Consider the following 17,156-nt stretch of genomic DNA (forward strand, 5'->3'; position numbering starts at 1 on the left):
GGGGGGGGGGCATACTGGAGGGCTCCATACTGGAGGGCGCCATACTGGAGGGGTGCTGTACTGGAGGGGGGCATACTGGAGGGTGCCATACTGGAGGGCAGCATTCTGGAGGAGTGCCATACTGGGGGGGGGGCATACTGGAGGGCTCCATACTGGAGGGGTGCCATACTGGAGGGCACCATACTAGAGGGGTGCTATACTGGAGGGTGCCATACTTGGGGGGGCATACTGGAGGGCACCATACTGGAGGGCACCATACTGGAGGGGTGCTATACTGAGGGGGCATACTGGAGGGCACCATACTGGAGGGTGCAATACTGGGGGGTGCATATTGGAGGGTGCCATACTGGAGGGCGCCATACTGGAGGGGTGCTATCCTGGGGGGGCATACTGGAGGGTGTCATACTGGAGGGGTGCCATACTGGAGGGGGGCTATGGGGGGGGCCCCCGGGGGGGGGACATACGGGGGGGGCATACTGGAGGGCGCCATACTGGAGGGCACCATACTGGAGGGTGCCGTACTAGGGGGCGCATACTGGACGGTGCCATACTGGAGGGCGCCATACTGGAGGGGTGCTATACTGGAGGGTGCCATACTTTGGGGGGCATACTGGAGGGCGCCATACTGGGGGGAGACATAGTGGAGGGCGCCATACTGGAGGGCGTCATACTGGAGGGGTGCTATACTGGAGGGATGCTATACTGGGGGGCTTTGGTGTGGAGGAGCCCTGAGGCTGGAGTCTGTGCCCAGCTCCCGATGGCCTGGCACCCTGGAAGGAGTCCTCATCCTCCCTACTGCTGGTTTGTGTTAGATGGCATTTAGATGCCTGCCCAGCCTCCGTCAAGGGGCTGTGGCCAGGGTCAAGTCAAATGAGGGAAATGTATTACTTGGCACAGCCAAGTCACATGCGGCACGGGGATGCCGGTCCTATTTACCTCCCAGGACTGCTGTCGCAATCAGGCGGGTAATGCTCGTGAAGCATCTAGAACTCCACGGGCACACAGCACATTCAAGACGGCTGACAGTCACGAGCGTGGAGAATGACCAGGAGCTTGAAGCTCTCTGAGCATCTTCCGTGGTCTCGGGGCCTCTGTGACGGCCGAGGCCCAGCCCGCCCCCCCGGTTCCCAACCTGGCCACAGCCCGCTCCTTCCCGTGCAGAGTCCGAGGCCGGTCTTGGGGTCCAGGTGATGCTAGAGGCACAGTTCCCCCAGACCAGCCTGCGACGTGGGTCTGTGGCGATGCTCTTCCAACCGGCACCCTCCTCAGGAAAGCAAAGCCAGCAACGAATTCTACTTCACTCCAAAGCACCGGAAATAACCTCAAATGCCCAACCCGGGGGCAGACGCACAACACAGGTCACCCCGTGTGAAGGAGCACTACGCAGCCTTCTTGCTGCCTCCAAGGCACTTCTGCGGACACAGCCCACGGCTTAGTATTTCCTTACTAAGCAAAGTGGCTTCTGAACACTTACGTTCGGTGAGCTGCCTCTTTGGAAGGTGTCTACCAAGTGCGTGGGAAAATCTGGATGCACAGATAAGCTTCAGTGGTGACCCCCCCAGAGTAGAGCCACAGATGATTTTAATTTCCTTCTTCCCTTATCTGTGCTTTCGAAATTTCTACAATGAACATTTATTACGTTTTTAATAACATGAACACAGAAGTGATTATTAAAAAAATTAGAGGCCCGATTAAGCCCCATTCGATGTCCCCATTTCCATGTAATAACTGGGGTCACTGGATTTAATTATTCCTTCCAGGGCCAATCAGCGACAGCACATCAGCTCTTTCCAGGACCCGTAGTCCTGGTTTTCTTGAATACCAAATTATTATGCAAATCTGGCCTGTTTAGTCATTCTTGTTCTGGAAGGCGACTCCCCATGCACTGTCGCCCCTTGTTTCCCACTGTGCTACGGGCTCCTCCCCACAGACAAGAGAATAACTAGAAATTAAAGTGCATTAGAACCTCCCAGTGACTAAGGACTCCCTGCTGTGGACACCGCCCTTGTCTTGTCTGGGGACGTGTGCCTTCCCGTCTGGGTGCACCGTCCCGTCTGCCGAGCTGGGGGTGCCAGCCGGAAGACACTTGGACTTCTGCTCGAAAGTCAAGTGTGGTCTCCCTGCCAAAACCCACAGGCAAACGGCCTTAAGCCATGGTGAAGGTCACGTGTGCACCTGGGGTGGGAGAGAGGCAGACACCCCCAAACGCCTGTGCTCGGAAGTGGATGGCCTCGCTCTGCTGCTGCAGGATGGACCCGGGGACCTGGGGGGCTGAGGGCCCAGGTGGCAGAGCCCAGAGGCCGACCAGGCCTCAAGAGGCAGGGTGTCAGTGTGGGGTTTCTTCCTGAAGGCAGACTTGAGGGATGTGGCCCAGTGCAGGGTTGCGAGGTGCCACAGAAGCAGAGGCAAACTCGGGGAGAGGCCCAGGTGTGCGGCAAGAGCCCCGCGTGGACGTGCCCTCACCTGGCTGGGTCTCCACGTTTCCCAGGGGACGGGGGCCCATCCAAACCTGGCCAGCCTTAATCCCAGGAGGCGACCCCACTGAGCGGTTGTGACAGGTGAGGCCAGGCTAAGGCCAGGGTTGTCACGGCACCTGCCCAGATGCCACCTCCTCTCCATCTCCGTGTCCCCTCCCAAACCTGGGCCCCACTGTTATCTGGTCACTAACACACGAGGGGCACCTGACCGGTGTCTGGCCTAGTTCCTTCTACCCCACCGACGTCGCCTCTCCCCTATGCTCTCTCCTCCCTCACCGGCTTCCTGCAGGTGACTGCCCCATTCAGACCACGGATGTCAGCTCTGTCTCTCCTGCTGTCGCTTGGGAACCGTACCCTCCAGTATGCGTTCACAGTACGGGGTAGGTTAGCACTGAGCAGCGATCATTAGCACACATGCATCAGTCAGCACACGTGTCAATATGTGTGAACAGCACACCCTAGACTTTATTACCTAACGTTTGCAGACGCTGTAATTCCGTGACCACGAAGACGCTTGGACAGTCTGGGGTTTTGCTCACTGTCTTTCCCCAGAACACAGCTCTCCCCAGAAGAACCATAACAGGCTTTACATTTCTTGGGATCCCCCCGAGGAAGGATGGGGTCGGGCCAAGGACCAAGAGCCTCCGTGGGAGGAGAGAGACAGCCCTGAAGGGAAAAGGGGTGCCGTCCCGGCCAGGGACCCCAGCACCGCCACACCAGTCGGGGGGGGGCGCTCTGATGTTACTGCCTTTGGCCTCTGTCACCTCGTCTGGGAAGTGGGACCCATGTCTGTCCTTAGGGATTGCGGTCAGGCAGGTGGTCCGGATATTTTCACAGCCACTGCCTGTTTTAAGGGTCAGAGGAAGCAAAGGCCTCGCCGTGGACAGCTCAGATTTGAAGACTGTGGTGCCAGGAGCACCTAAGTCACCACTGCTTCCCTGCCTACCCCACGCACCTCACCCCCTGGCGGGAGTGGGATCTGACCCGTGTTCCAGACCCCTGGGTGCCATGCAGAGCCCCGTGTACTGCCTTTGGGCGTGGAGGGACGCGGACCCTCGGAGAGCAGTGGGGGGCGCGTCCACTTGGCCGTCACTGGTGGGTACCCTGGTGCTGGCATCGAGGGGGCTGCTCGGAGCGAGGGATTGGAGGTGGCCACAAGGGCCTGGGTCCTCCCATCCCACTTGCCGTGAAGCCTTGGCAGTTCTCCACCAAACTTCCGTGCCTCACAGGCACCCGCAGGATGTTTGAGCTGTAGCTGCCCCCAGCCTAGACTGCCATGCACACCATGCTCTTTAGGACTGCTCACTTTTATTTTGATAATTAAATGTACTTCAGAGAGAAAGTCCAGCACAGCCCCAGCTGGAACCCAGCACCCTCCCTGCAATGGGAAGGGACACAATAGAATACATGGCTGTGAGATTCCGGGGCCCCAGCTGTTGTCTCTGCTCAAGAAGGAGAAAGCAGGTACCCACTTGGTGGGCTTTGTTCTTGATCTCGGACCAGATGGCTGGAAGGGAAACCGAGGGGGGGGGCGGGGCTCAGCTGTATCACCTTCTCTGGCGTGCTGCCTGCCATCGTCCTCTGGGTGGGCTGTGTCCTTCCTCCCTGATGACCTACGGTGCCTCCCGCAGATTGAGCCTTGTCACTGGTCAGTTTACAGGTTGGAGAGCCAGCATCTGGGGTCTGGGCCCCGAGTGGCCCCCAGGGCGGGAGGGGGACTGTGGCCTCTCTGGGGCTGGAACTGACTTCCTGAGGAGCTGGCCTCCGACCAATTAGGGTGGCCCCAGGGGCTCCCAGGGCGGCTGCCCACCCTGGCCGTCCCAGCCACAGCCTTTGTTCTTGGAAGCTCACTGGCCAATTAGTCCCGACCCAGCTAGATCAATTAGCGCCCAAAACTTCGGTCTAAGGGAGCAGCTCTTTGTTCAGGGACCGACCACGGTCGTGTCCCGACCTGGATGGAGTATGGGTGGTGTCTTTCAGCTGGAGGCTGCCTGAATCCTCTCATGCTAGTGTGACTTCTTTTCCTTATTAAGCAATTCCAAGTACAGAGCGGTTAATTGTGTCATTTATTCTTTGCATCCATAATTGTGCACGATAGCGATTTAATTATCACTGGCCCGAGCCGAAGGCGCTGCATGCCTGATTTCAAGCTGAATAGAGGTAGATAACGTCCCAAGCCTCTTTAAAGGCAGCGAACGGCTGTTACCAAGCAGCCAGGAGCCCGGCTATAAATAAATCTCTGTCGGCCACAGCAGCTGTACCGAAGGCCACACGTGCTTCAAAGTGGATCGAGCGGTTCCGAACGGGGGCGATTTAATGCAACCGTTCCGAGGGGAAGCTCTGGGAAGCCTGCAGAAACAATGTTTCCGGGCTCGCGTTTGGTAGCAGGACGCACAACTTGAAGGTGAAAGGGACAGAGCTCTGAGCAGGGATGCGCGAGACCTGCCTCGTGGGGGCAGTTCCCGGTTTGCAGAAGGCGCTTTGGAAGTGGGTTGGATCTCCAGCTCCTTAGATTTCGACTCGCCTGTACGCCACGAGTGTGGGTCAGTGTGATTTCTACGTCTTTCTCCCATTTTGTGTTCAGGAGGGTGGCATTGCTGAACCTTGGCCCTGAGGCAGGCTTGGGCTCCAGGAAAGGGGCTGCCATCCAGGGTCCCCCACGAGACCTTCAAAGGCTGTGCCCAACCCCGGGTCACAGCAGTGACAGGCACAGAGGCCTCCAGCAGCAGACAGCTCCTACCCAGGGCCTGCATTTACAGACCTGCCCGGCTGGCTCTCCTAAGCCAAGGGCCCCGCCAGGGGCTAAGGCCTCAGGCAGCTGGGCTTTTAACCAGAACATCCAACTGGATGTGGGAGCACACACCGCCCAGGAAGCCTGCATCTTTGAGGGACTCCTGCAGCCCGGAGCAGGGCCAGCCCTTCTCCTCCTGCTGCCTGTGGACCAGAGCCTTTTCACAAGTGTGAGCTCACCTGGGGGCTCACTGAGGCAGCAGGGAGTGCGGGGCCAAGGGTCGGCCGAGGCCTTCCCCTGGCCTGTCCAGCTCGCGCTGCTCTGGGCAAGCAAGGAGGCTCTGGTCTGCCCTGGAACGCTGCCCCAACACACACCTGCCTGCAGAGACGCTCCCTAGCCTCTATTTCCACCTCTTTCTCTCACTCGCTCATCGAAGCCTCTCAGCAGCCCTGTGATACAGGTTTCGTAGGGCCACGCCGTTCATCAAAATCTCGGAAGACAGAAGCGCTCCAGGGTTTCAAACATCTCAGCTGACAGAAGGCGCAAATAACGTGTCCCTCCCACACATTAGGTCGCGGCCCCGATAGGTCTGGGCAGAACCCCGTAATTAAACATACTCTTACTGCCTCAGAGGAACATGTGAATATTTACTCCAAGGGAGAGAAAAAAGGGTTCATAAATAGCCTTGTGAATTAAGGTTTTGCCTCCATATAAGTTCAGGTTGGGTCAGGTTTTGCTGTTGAACGAGTTACACTTGGATTTCAGATTTGCAAGTGGAGATTATAGGGTCTAGGTCATAACCATCTTTATGTTCCGCGTGAGAACCCAAAGTACCTGAGATTCATCTGCCAACCCAGACTCACACCAGGCACCAGGGGCATCAGTCAGACTCCCAGCACCGACTGGGTCCTGCACAGTGACTGGGAAAGACCAGCGAGGCCAGAGCAGTCTAGGAGTGAGTGGGATCAGCACAGACAGCCCATCAGGAACTCACTCCCCCTTCACACCACCAGGCCTGGGCCAAGCAGGACCCTGGGATGAGATCCCCAGCCCCTGGCTCAGTCCACCGTGGTCAGGAAACTTAGGCACCCCTGCCCAGGGGCAGGCCAAAAGTGGGTGGGAGGTGCCTCAAGTCCCGACCCCTGGGGGGGCAGAGAGAGCAGGGTGCCTGTGTTCTCCCTGAGCTGCCGGGCCCTGTCCTCTGCATCGCGCGGGTGTCCGAGGAGAGCTGGAGGCCGTCTGTTCCCTGAAGGACATGGTGAGCCTGGCCAGCCTCTGGAATCCCAGCAGCCCTTCCTGCACCCCAGACCCCGCACTTGAGAGTGGTGACCCTGCAGACTCACAGACGTCATCTTATTAGAACAAATGCAGTGTACCTGAGCGGGCACAAGCCCATTGGACAGATGGGGAAACTGAGGCAGAGAGGGGCACCACGGACAGCAGCAGAGCAGGCTCTTTTAATACTGTATTGTCTAAAACCATTTCTAATTTTAAATTTTAAATTTTTTAATTTTAAATTTTAAAATGTTATTCTTTCCCTGGAAAGCCCAGCCCTCCCTGCCCCCTTCTATGACAACTGCAAACACTTCATCTAAGCCCCAGATCAGATGTCTTTTCTCACAGAAGGTCCTCCGTACCCCTCCTTCCAGATGAAGGTCATCTCCTTTCTAAACCCTCCTCCTAGATTTTGTGCAAACAGCGTTCAAGCATTTGTCTTCCTCAGTGTGTCCGTTTCCTGGCCTCCCTGGGCCTCTTGGGTCATCCACGGCGGAATCTCGTTGAGGTTCATTCACCCTCAAACCGCTACGCAGAACGGGGCCTGGAGGTCAGCAGGTGCCCGAGAAACTCTGCTCAATGGGTGAGGAGTGAGTTGGTCGATGCCCGGGATATGTCTTTAATGGCCTCGTCTACTCTCAAGAGTGAAGGGGGCACCCGGCTGTGGCTGTCTGGGCACAGTTCCTGTCATGCACACAGCCTGCTTCCCAGCACCGCCTAAAGCCCCCGACACCTGCAAGAGGCAGAAGGGAGGCTGGGCTTTCCACGGGGAGAGCCGGGGACAGGGCTGCGGTCTGGGGAGGTGCTCAGACCCCTCCTGCATAGCCAGCTAAGAGAGGAAAACGCCAGCTTGTTCTTGCCAGCTCTCCTTCACGCGGGTGAGCAGTCCTGGCATGTGGCAGGTGCCCAGCAGACAGCTCGGCACCGGCCAGAGAGAGCCGGAAACAGCCCCTAAAAGCCCCCCGCAGAACCCACTTGCCAGCCTCACTCCCCTGGTCAGCAACTGGACAGAGCCCCAGGGCACTGGGGCCCTTTCAGCACCGTGGCTCCTCGGGAAAACGCCAGGAAGACTGTGTCAGAGAACTGTCCGTCTGTTCCACAGCACAGGGTGGGGACCTACACTCATGTCACCCCCCGACTGGCCTACCTCCACCCCTTCCCGGCTGTGTGTACTGAGGCCAGCTCCTGGCAGAACCCCCAGAACTATTCTTTCCACCCCAGGGCCTCAGCCCATCCCTCTCGCCACTGAGCCACCACCACCGGTGACTAGTGGGGACCTTCACAAACGATTGCTTTCAGGCCTGAGAACAATGGCACCAAACCTCCGTGCTCAGAAACTGCCCCTGACACATTTGCCTGAAATCAGTAACTGGATGCCCCTTTTCGTCCGAGTCAGCAGATCCCAAAGTACTCAGAGATGTTGCCTCTGAATTACTAAGTGCTCGGGCCTCCACCCCAGACAGTCGAGCCCTGGTCACTCCTCGCGCACAGGAGATGACAGGAGCACCTGGCAGAGCTCTGATGCAGAGCTGCTCCCGAACCACACGCCTGTGAGTTCTGCATGTGTCCCCCTGCTGTGCTGAGGGAGGGGCCGCAGCCACCAGGGGTGTGTGTCCCCTCTTTACCCCTGGAGGGGAGACCTGCGGTCTGGGAGGTGCTCCTCCGGGGGACCTCCTCAAGGGGGTCATCGGAACGCAACAGCAAGGCTCTGAGGCCCCTCTGTCTCCCTCGCCAGCCTTGTCACAGTGGGCAGCAGCCCCTGGCCCGCTGACGGCATCGGAAGCATCGCTCCCCTCCCAGAAGGTGCCGCATAAATCATCCCAGGAAGTGATGCTCCGGCAAGAAGCCGAGGAGCGATAGCTCCCCCCCTCCCCCCCCCCCCCCCCCCCCCCCGTCTCCTGCGGAGGAAGGCAGCCCTTGCCTTCTGCAGGTGCCTGTCTGCAGCCCCAGACCTGCACCTACCAACACTGGTGATCTTCTGAGCGCTGAGGTCATGCAGCAGGGCTTCGATGGCGGGGTTATGTCTGGAGTAGAGCTCATACCGGTTAATGCCGATGTGGAACTTTAGCCAGTTGGGGTAGGAGTCCACTGCCGCCTCCCCGGTGGGCAAGAACTCTTCGTTCTCCGTGCCTTCGCGCGGCCTGCAGAAAATTAAGGTGACCGGAGTCAGCAGGGAAGGAACGGAGTGCTGAGGCCCGGATGGATAAGGAGGAGCTGGTGCCCACGCCTAGGTTTTCACTTTGTGTCCAAACCGATGCAGACCTACTCAAAGGGGCCTCTGCTCAGACAGGACCCTGCGGACGTCGGCACTTTTTCTGCGGCTACTGTTCTCATCACTAATGACATAGCTAAAGGCCGTAATTCCTACTTGCGCTCGGGAGACACCCAGACAGCTGTAACTACATCAGGACCAAGTCCAGAACATCAGCGCCAGGCCCTGCCTCGTCTGTCCTGGGGTCACCCAAGCAGCCCAACAAGCCTGATGTCAGCTTAGGGGGTGAGAGGCCACCAGCTCTTCCTGGGGGCAGACCAGCGAGCCGTCTCTGACCGCGCGCTATGCGCACACGCAGACACGCCCCGCCTGTCAGAGACCTTCCCTGGGCACTCTCTTTTGGTTCCAACAACCGGGGGCAGAGATGATGCACGAAGCTAAACTCGATTTTAACGAGAGCAGTCTTGGGTGGGGAGCGAGGAAAGAAGCAGGCACTCACTCCCGCTGAGGCCCAAAGTGGCACATCCTCCGACATCTCCGGAGCCCGGGGGCCAGTCTGGGGGAGCACAGAGACTCCTGCTGGGCCGGAGGGAAATGGAGCTTCCTCTCCTAACTCCGACTCGCCCGCAAATAGGGCCCTTCCGGCCCCAAGTCCTGTCCCGCAGGGGCCGCATCACTGACCATCGGCCCTGGGCTCTGTCTCTCCTGTGAAGAGCTCCAGGTCTGGGCCACTGCTCTGATTCTCAAGTTTGTGAGCATTTCCTTGAACCTGGCCAGCAGTCAAAGCTCAAAGGCCACCGAACACCTTGGTGTATTTAGACAGAAAAGCCCGGGCCTGGTCAAGTTTCAGGGTAGAAAGGATTTTTATGAGATGTTTTGGAGACCTGGCCTTTTCCCTGCGTTGCTCGGGTAACCTCTTGCAGGTAGCTATTTACTCCGGCCTGGCTGCTAGTTAATATTTCACTTCTCTGGGTTCCGCATCTGCTTATTCTGCTCCGTGTGGCTGAGGAGGGCCTGGGGGGGAAGGGCTTACACCAGGACAGTTTAAAGAAGTGCTCCTGGGATATGCTTCTCACCTTTTATGAAGCTGTCACCCAACGCAGCTGGCACCATTCCAAGGGAGCCTGCTGTCTGCACCCTGGCTGGGAGAGCCCTTTTGTTCTGCCTCATTGGGGCCAGCACGCCCCTCTGCTAATTTTGTTCTCGGCCACTGGCTTACAGGGCTCATTAGGCTTCTGCAGACCTTCCTGATGTGTCCACTAGAGAAACGTCGCCGAGTGTCTGGAAGGCCCGACAGCCGGCAGCTCCCCCGGGAAAGGTTAGGGGCAGTGGCTCCTCTCATTCATGCCCTTGCCAGCCTGTGCCTGCATTGCCCCACTGGGCTTCCGGAGCCAGAGACCAGGAGCTTGTAGGCCAGCATGGCTCTCCTATGAAGGCAGCGCTGAGCCTCTCTTGGCTCCACAGGGAACAGTCCCCAAACCACCCAGCAGCCCTTCTCAAGGAGGCAGTCATTCTGGAGACAAAGGCAGTGCCCTGAGCAAGAGACAGCATGCTGCCCCACCCCACAAAGCTCCCCTGGGTGGGGCATTGCTTGGCCGTGAGGGTCCATACCCTCCCAGGGTTCCTGAGCCTCTGGCCTCTTTACACAATGCCTGGGATGTGCAAGGCCCTTTCCTGGGAAGGGAGCACAGGCTGAAGGCCCGGTGGAGGGGTCGGGGCCTGCCTGCACCTTCCCCCCCCCCCACCCCCCCCCCCCCTCCGTGAAGCCTCACTCACCAGTCAGGGTTCTCAGCTGCCGCCTTGGGATTGAACCTGATGTCGCTGTTCACATTGAAGAGCACGTCGTCCTCCGTTAGCGGTGGAACAGCCATCCGGTAGAGTGGGTGTTCAAACAGCCTAGCCAGGAGGGAGCCGTCCCCGCTCGGGCCAGGGGGCGGCACCGACCGGCGGGGTCCGGGGTCTCGGAGGAGCGGTCGGTGCGCGGGGTCTCGGGCGCGGGGGCCGCCGGCCTCCTGCCCCTGCGAGGCTCCTTCGGCCGGCTCGGCGGCAGCCGGCAGCTTCTCCAGCGAGTGGGACGTGAGGTTGGAGGAGGGGTCGGAGCTGAAGTCCTGCAGGATGCGCAGCGTGTGTTTGTTGGGCCAGCCCGCGTCGCCGGCCGCGGAGGCGGCGGCCGGGGGCTCCCCGGGGCGGCCCCGCGCCTTCGCCCAGCCGGGCGCCGCCGCCTCGGCCGCGGGTTGCGCGCACGAGCAGCCGGGCTCCCCCGGCGGCCGCACGGCGCGCTGCTCCAGCTTGGGCAGCAAGTCCAACACGATGTGCAGAGCGCAGGCCACCAGGAACACCATGAGGATCAGCACGCGGAACCTGCGAACCAGGATCATCTTCATGGCCGCGCGGCCTGGGGCTCCGGGCGCCCTCCGGGAGCGCGCCCCGCCCGGGCCCCGGCTGGTCCTGGCCTGGCCCGACCCAAGTGCCGCGGCGCGGCTCAGCGTCCACCGGGCGTCGGGCGGCTACCAGCTCGGGGGCTGCCCCCGGGCCCGCACCACGTGGAGGGCGCCCGCCGCCAGAGCGCCCGCTGGCCCGGCCATCTCGGGGCCGTCCCCTGTCGCCTCTCTGGAGCGGCCGCGCCCGGCGGCCCTCGTCCGCGGAGCTGGGGGCGCAGCGGGGTGAGGCCCCGGGCACGCAGCGGCGGGCGTGGGGTCTTCGCGCTCATCCGGCGCGCAGGAGCCCGACGCCACGGCCCATGTAGGCCAGGGTGCGGCTGCCCGGGGGTGCGGCGCGCCACCGCCTCCCCCCAACCCCTCAGCGGGTCCGTGGGCCGCGCTAGGCGCCGGGCGGGCCAGACGGAGAAGGGGCGGCTCCTGAGGGCAGGGCCCCGGAGGCGGGGACCTGAGGCCGAGCGGGGGGGTGTGGGGGGACTGGGAGGGGCCGGGCACCGGGTTGGGGGGCGCACGGAGCGGCAAGGGAGGTCCCCGGGCAGGTGCAGCGCCCGCGCGGCCGAGCCTCTCGGCGCCCCGCGCCCGGGCCGGCAGATATCCGAGAGCCCGGAGCCGCCCCCCGCGTCAGCGCCCGCAGATTGGCGGAGACGCGGCCCCACGAGTCACCGCCAGGCCGAGCCGACTCCGCTCCCTTTTTCCTTTCTCCTCCCCTCGGCCGCGCCCCGCGCTGCCGCTGCAGCTCCGGGCCCGCTAAGGAGAGGGCGCCTTCTTCCCGCGGTTGCCGGGGGGGGGGGGGCCCGGGGGGGGCGCTGTCGCCGGGGGGGGGGGGGCGGGGCGGGGAGGGACCCTCAGGCCAGGCTGTGGCTCCCCGGGACCTCCGCCCGCCCAGGGCCGGCCGCCGCCAGCTGCAGCCTCCCGGCTCCTCCCCAGATGAGCGGAGGGCCGCAGCCCCGGCCAAGTCCCTCCCCGGAGCCGCTGGGCGTCTGCGCCGCCGGATGAGCTCCCTGCCGGGCGGCGACCTTGTGCCCCCCTCCCCGCCCCCCGCCTCGGACGAGAGGAGAGGAGGGGAGCTCGGTATTTGGCCCCAATAGCAAATCTGGGGCGGGGGTTGGGGGTGCCAGAGCAGGGGGGAGGCTCCTGCACCCGGCTGAGGCCCCATCCCACCCCAAGGGGACACGCCTGCGCCTTAACTCTGGTGGCGCCGGGGCGCTCCCCGCCTAAGATTTGCTTGGCACTGGGAGGTACCTGGTGTTTGCAGAGGCCGCACCTCCCTCACTCGCCTGTGTGTGTGTGTGTCATTTGCTTCACAAGATGCATAAAATCAGCCACCCATACCCAGACGTGGCCCTTCTACATGACCTCTTCTGGGCCCACACAGCCTCTGGGCCCCCAGCCCCCAGGAGGGAATATCAATGTGAATGTCAGTCCAAAGTCCTGGTGAGAAGGGTAATGACCTGGCTGGGGAAGGCGGTCCAAACACATCCACCATCAAGCAAACAGGCGAGCGCTCAAGGCACCGCACATTCTCAGCCTCTCCGGCAGCAGAGAGAAGGGAAGCAGTCTGTGGTGGGGCGCTTAGGAGGGAGCCCTTGCCTTCCCCTCCACTTGCTGTGCTGCCTGGACATCTCACTGCCCTCTCTGGACTTCAGTGTTCTCTTCCGTGCATTCAGGAAGAGACTCGTCATTGAATCTCTGTGTCTGGCCCAGTGCCGAGCATGTAGTAGGCGCCCACTAGATACTTGAGGAGGGAGAGGAGTCTCAGCCCAAGCGATCAGTGCAGTAAGGGTTTCGGAGGCCGTTTGAGGTAAGTGAAAGGCTGCTCAGCCCTTCTGGAGCTGGAGGCTAGAGGGGACTAGGTGAGAAGGTGGGTCTGACCTGGAGCCGGAGCTCCCCCTCCATTCTACACCAACGGCACCATTTGTGTGCAGCAAAGGGAACTTTGGGCGAGGTTACCTAGAGAGAGGCCTAGGAGGTGGCCTAGGAGATGATGTCCGAACGGAGAGTGGTGAGCAGCCCCCGCCCCGGGGAGCAGGACCTTGAGCCCCACAATGTCTCCCTAGACCGTGGGGTTCTGCAGCCTCTGTCCCCCCCGCCCTCCCCCGGCCAGTGTCCTCAGGGTGGCCGTGGGGCGGCTTGCCCCCAGGAACCGTAGACATCGTGTAGGGGGCCTCACGTCCCACCCCCGCTGGCCTCTCTTGGGAGCGGAGGTGTTATTTGGACTCCCGTTCGCCACTCGATGGCTCCCTTGTGGAGTTCGTGGTTCATCTCAGCTACCACCTTGAGGAAGTATTGTCTCACTGCCCACGTGGTTTCGAAGTATCCCCACCCCCATTCCCTCAGTGCCCCACCACTCTGTTTCCCTAACAACAGCCGTCACTATCTGAAGGCAACTCTTCTGTTCCGGTTTATGCCTCGTCTCCCCCCAAATGCTCCGCTAAGTGGGAGCCTCCCATGATGCCTCGCTCACAGCTCTGTGCCGGTGCCGAGCGCGTGCCCAGAGCAGACCACAAGCCACCGTCCAACTTGGGTTAGGTGTCAGCGGGCAAAGGTGCACACGTGAAATGGCCTTTGAAAGCAGAGCCCGCGCCACGGGGGACATTGCATGAAAACCCTTGGCCAGATGTTTCTGCCTGGTTCCTTGTACTTTGCTCTGGGGAGTAATTGCATGCGGTCCAGTTGATTTCATCCATGGAAATCACAAAAAGCAAACACACACATTCACACCCACAGAGGCACATCCAGTCACACACACACACACACACACACACACGTTTGTAGACGCACATGCACGCGGGCCGGAAGCTCCCTTAGGCTTCTGTCTTATTGTCCCTGAGCAGATGCCAGGTGGGCCAGGCTGGGCTGCTCCGGGAAGGGCCCCAGGAGCCGCACATGAGGCCTTGTCAGAGACCAGGGAAAGATTTGGGGGACTTTTTTCTCCCAAAGGCTGGAGCTCCCATGAGCCAATGTAGAATATGTCTGGTGGTAACAAGAATGACATAGAAAAATAAAGTTGGTGCAGCAGAGAGGGGATTGGACATTCTGGGTGAGGTGAGGGCTATTTATACAGAGTGGCCAGGGAAGACCCCCCAAAAAGTGACATTTGACGAGAAATGTGCCTGTGCGGTAATTAGCAACTTGGAAGTCTGTGGGACTGGTGTTTGGGCAGGGCACCGAAAGTGCCAAGGCCCTGGGGTAGGAGTGCATCTGGCATGTTCTTCAAGGTTGGAACTGAGTGAGGGGGAGACAGCGGGCCAGGGTGGCCATGTCAGGCCAGCATCCAGCAGAGGCTTAGGGACAAAGAGGGACATGCGACCTCAGGACCGGAAAAGGCCGGCTGGGGGCTGCGCCAGCACAGCAAAGGGGGGCCGGTTATTGGTGGGAGGTGGCCACTCAGACCTGGGTGGGGTGGGCTCCCCGCGTCTCGGGCTCAGACACCCCCCGAAGGTAGAATCAGGGGTCAGCCATGGGGCAGGGGAAACTGAGGGCCCCAGGTTTGGGTGCTGGGCATGAGCAGTCTGATTTTGGACTGTGAGTGCCAGCGTACAGAGCCACGGGTAGATGTGCCCGCGGGACCGGGTGGGAATGGGCGGCGGGGCCGAGGCCTGGGCCCCAGGACCTCTGCCCCTGAGGCCAGGAGGCGTGTGAGCAACCAGGTGAACAGAGAAGGGGCACCGTGAGCCAGGAGGCCACGATGGCCTGCCGGTGTGGCCCAGAGGCTGACCACTGGTGGTCTTACCCAGACGGCCCTGGTGGGGCGGGGTGAGGCTGGCAGGAGTCCTGAGGGAAGCAGAGGGTGGTGGAGACCAAGGGCAGATGTGACTTTTGAGGAACTTTGTGTGGAAAGGAGTGGAGAAATGGGGCGGTGGCTTGAGGGCAAGGCAGGACCAGCCTCCCTTTCCCACCAGTGAGAGAGCCTGGGTGCTGAGCTGAGCTCTGGGTTCTCTGAGGGTGCTTGAGCAGGAGTATGGTCCCCAGGGCACCAAGGAATATACAAGGGTATCGGCCAGGAAGACCCTGCAGGGGCGAGGGGACGGTGACGGGCTGCAGTGGTGGGGATGGCGAGGTCTGGGCCAGCAGGAAAAAGGGTCCGCGGTGGATTGGGGAGGGAGGGGCTTTCCAGGCAGAGAGGGAGCAAGTAGCCTGGGCACAGGATGCAGACGTGGCCGGGTCCCTGGGGACACTACCTGGGGCAGCCAGGAGGTCTGTCCAGGCTCCCCCGCTACAAGTCCCTCCTCGCTCTTGGTCAAAGCACACTGGAGGTGAGCCTTGTGCCCGGAGCCTCCCCGGGTGCGCGAAGCCACCAGCTGGCCTGGCGGAAGGGCCCCCGTTAATACAGGGCTCCTGCAGGTGGTGGATGTGAGACCCAGGAAGAGTAGCAGTGTAGGAAGGGCATGCAGGTGACAGTGGGGTGAGGGACAGGGGCGGTGTGGAAGGGCCAGGACAGAAGTCGTCTGGAAAGTGGGCCCCCCCCCTCCACAAGGATGAGGGTGGAGAAGAGACTTTGGGGGTGTGTGACAAGGTGAGGAGACAGAGCTGCTGGGGAAAGACTGTCCTGGGAGCTGCGGGCTCCTCTCCTGGCCAAATAGCTGGGGAATATTCCAGAAGGGCCTAGGAGGGAGGTCCAGAGGGACCCACCCACTAGGTTCTGGCACCTATACCTCTGGGATCCTTCGATGTTTTCCTAGGGATTACTCATCCGGGACCCACCAGGGAGGCTCCTGGGGCTGTTTACTACAGGCCAGCCCTGGCCACAGGCTATTCTGGGAGCTGGAGGCGGGCAGGTCATGGTCTTCACCGGGCACCTGTGTCCAGGCGTCATGGGCTGTGCAGTTTTAACCCTTGTCTGGTGGAGCTGGACTCAACGGGCAGGGGTGGTGGGGTAATGGGCCTGGGCCTGTGCAACTTACACAGGGAGGTACTGTTAGCAGGAGAGACACCCCCGCAGGAGAAGATGAGTTGAGACCCGTGTCCTCTGTGCTGGGGCAGGGGGACAGGAAGTGTTCGGGGGACAAGGGGGGCCTCTGGCCGATTCGCTGCCCAGCCACATGGCCACAGCCTGAGGGGTCTTTGGAAAACAGAGCTTATTTGTTCCAATTTAAAGCAACGGGTCAAGAAACCAAAAAGGAACAAATAAAACAATAAATGTGAGTTTATTTTTTCCATTGTGGATTGCTCAAATACATGATTTATGTTCTATCATACATGGAACAGCCATAAAAACTGACCATCTGTTGACCGTAGGGAAACTGTCAAGAAATTGCAAAGGCAGATAGGTAATCTGCGTGTGCTCACTGAGTGTGCATACACACCACAAGTTCGTACAAAAACATATGCGTGTGTGACCTGTAATCTGTTCACTGAAACAACGCAGTTTAATAAGAACAAGGTCTATGCTTTAAAAATGTCTCTACCTGGAAGTCAATATCACAAATAAAAACACTCATGTATATATAACTTGGGGGTCATGAAGGAAACCAGAAGGGAAATTGCATGCTATTTAAAGATGAGCATAAGTGGGACTAGTACCCATTAAACCTGCAGGACGCCACCAAAGGGGCAGACAGAGGGAGGCTGGGGCCATGGCCGCACTCCCAGAACCCCGTAAGGACCAAACGTCCCTGAACTGAACTTTTGGTACAGGAAGCTCAGAGAAGAGCAGTAGGAAAAAGCCCAAATGAAGACAAACCAAAGCAAACGCAGCCGGGAGCGAGTGGTGCAGGGGGCGGGGAGCGGGGGGTGGCTGAGGAGATGGAAAAGGCCAGTGGGACAGCCCATGAGTTGTGACAGCCAAGCAAGGGACAGAAGGGGGTGCAGGGGAGAGCCCTGGAGCGAGGAGGGACAGAAGGAGGTGCAGGGGAGAGTCCTGGAGCGAGGAGGGACAGAAGAAGGGGGTGCAGGGGAGAGTCCTGGAGCGAGGAGGGACAGAAAGGGGTGCAGGGGAGAGCCCTGGAGAGAGGAGGGCCAGAAGAAGGGAGTGCAGGGGAGAGTCCTGGAGCGAGGAGGGCCAGAAAGAGGTGCAGGGGAGA

At 60.4% G+C, this 17,156-nt stretch overlaps 1 protein-coding gene across 1 annotated transcript in view; it reads right to left on the bottom strand.

Moving 5' to 3' along the window:
• The window catches only part of FAM20C (FAM20C golgi associated secretory pathway kinase), a 46,182-nt gene extending 34,656 nt beyond the window's left edge, over nt 1-11,526 (bottom strand). The window contains exons 1-2 of the mRNA XM_049639028.1: nt 10,472-11,526; nt 8,446-8,624 (exon numbers count right to left, since the gene is read on the bottom strand). Of these exons, the coding sequence (XP_049494985.1) occupies nt 8,446-8,624; nt 10,472-11,079 (787 nt within the window). The 5' untranslated portion in view covers nt 11,080-11,526. The remainder of the gene's footprint in view (nt 1-8,445; nt 8,625-10,471) is intronic.
• Between the last annotated feature and the right edge of the window lie 5,630 nt (nt 11,527-17,156).

Source organism: Panthera uncia, chromosome E3, assembly GCF_023721935.1.
Source record: "Panthera uncia isolate 11264 chromosome E3, Puncia_PCG_1.0, whole genome shotgun sequence".
NCBI classification, from domain to species: domain Eukaryota; kingdom Metazoa; phylum Chordata; class Mammalia; order Carnivora; family Felidae; genus Panthera; species Panthera uncia.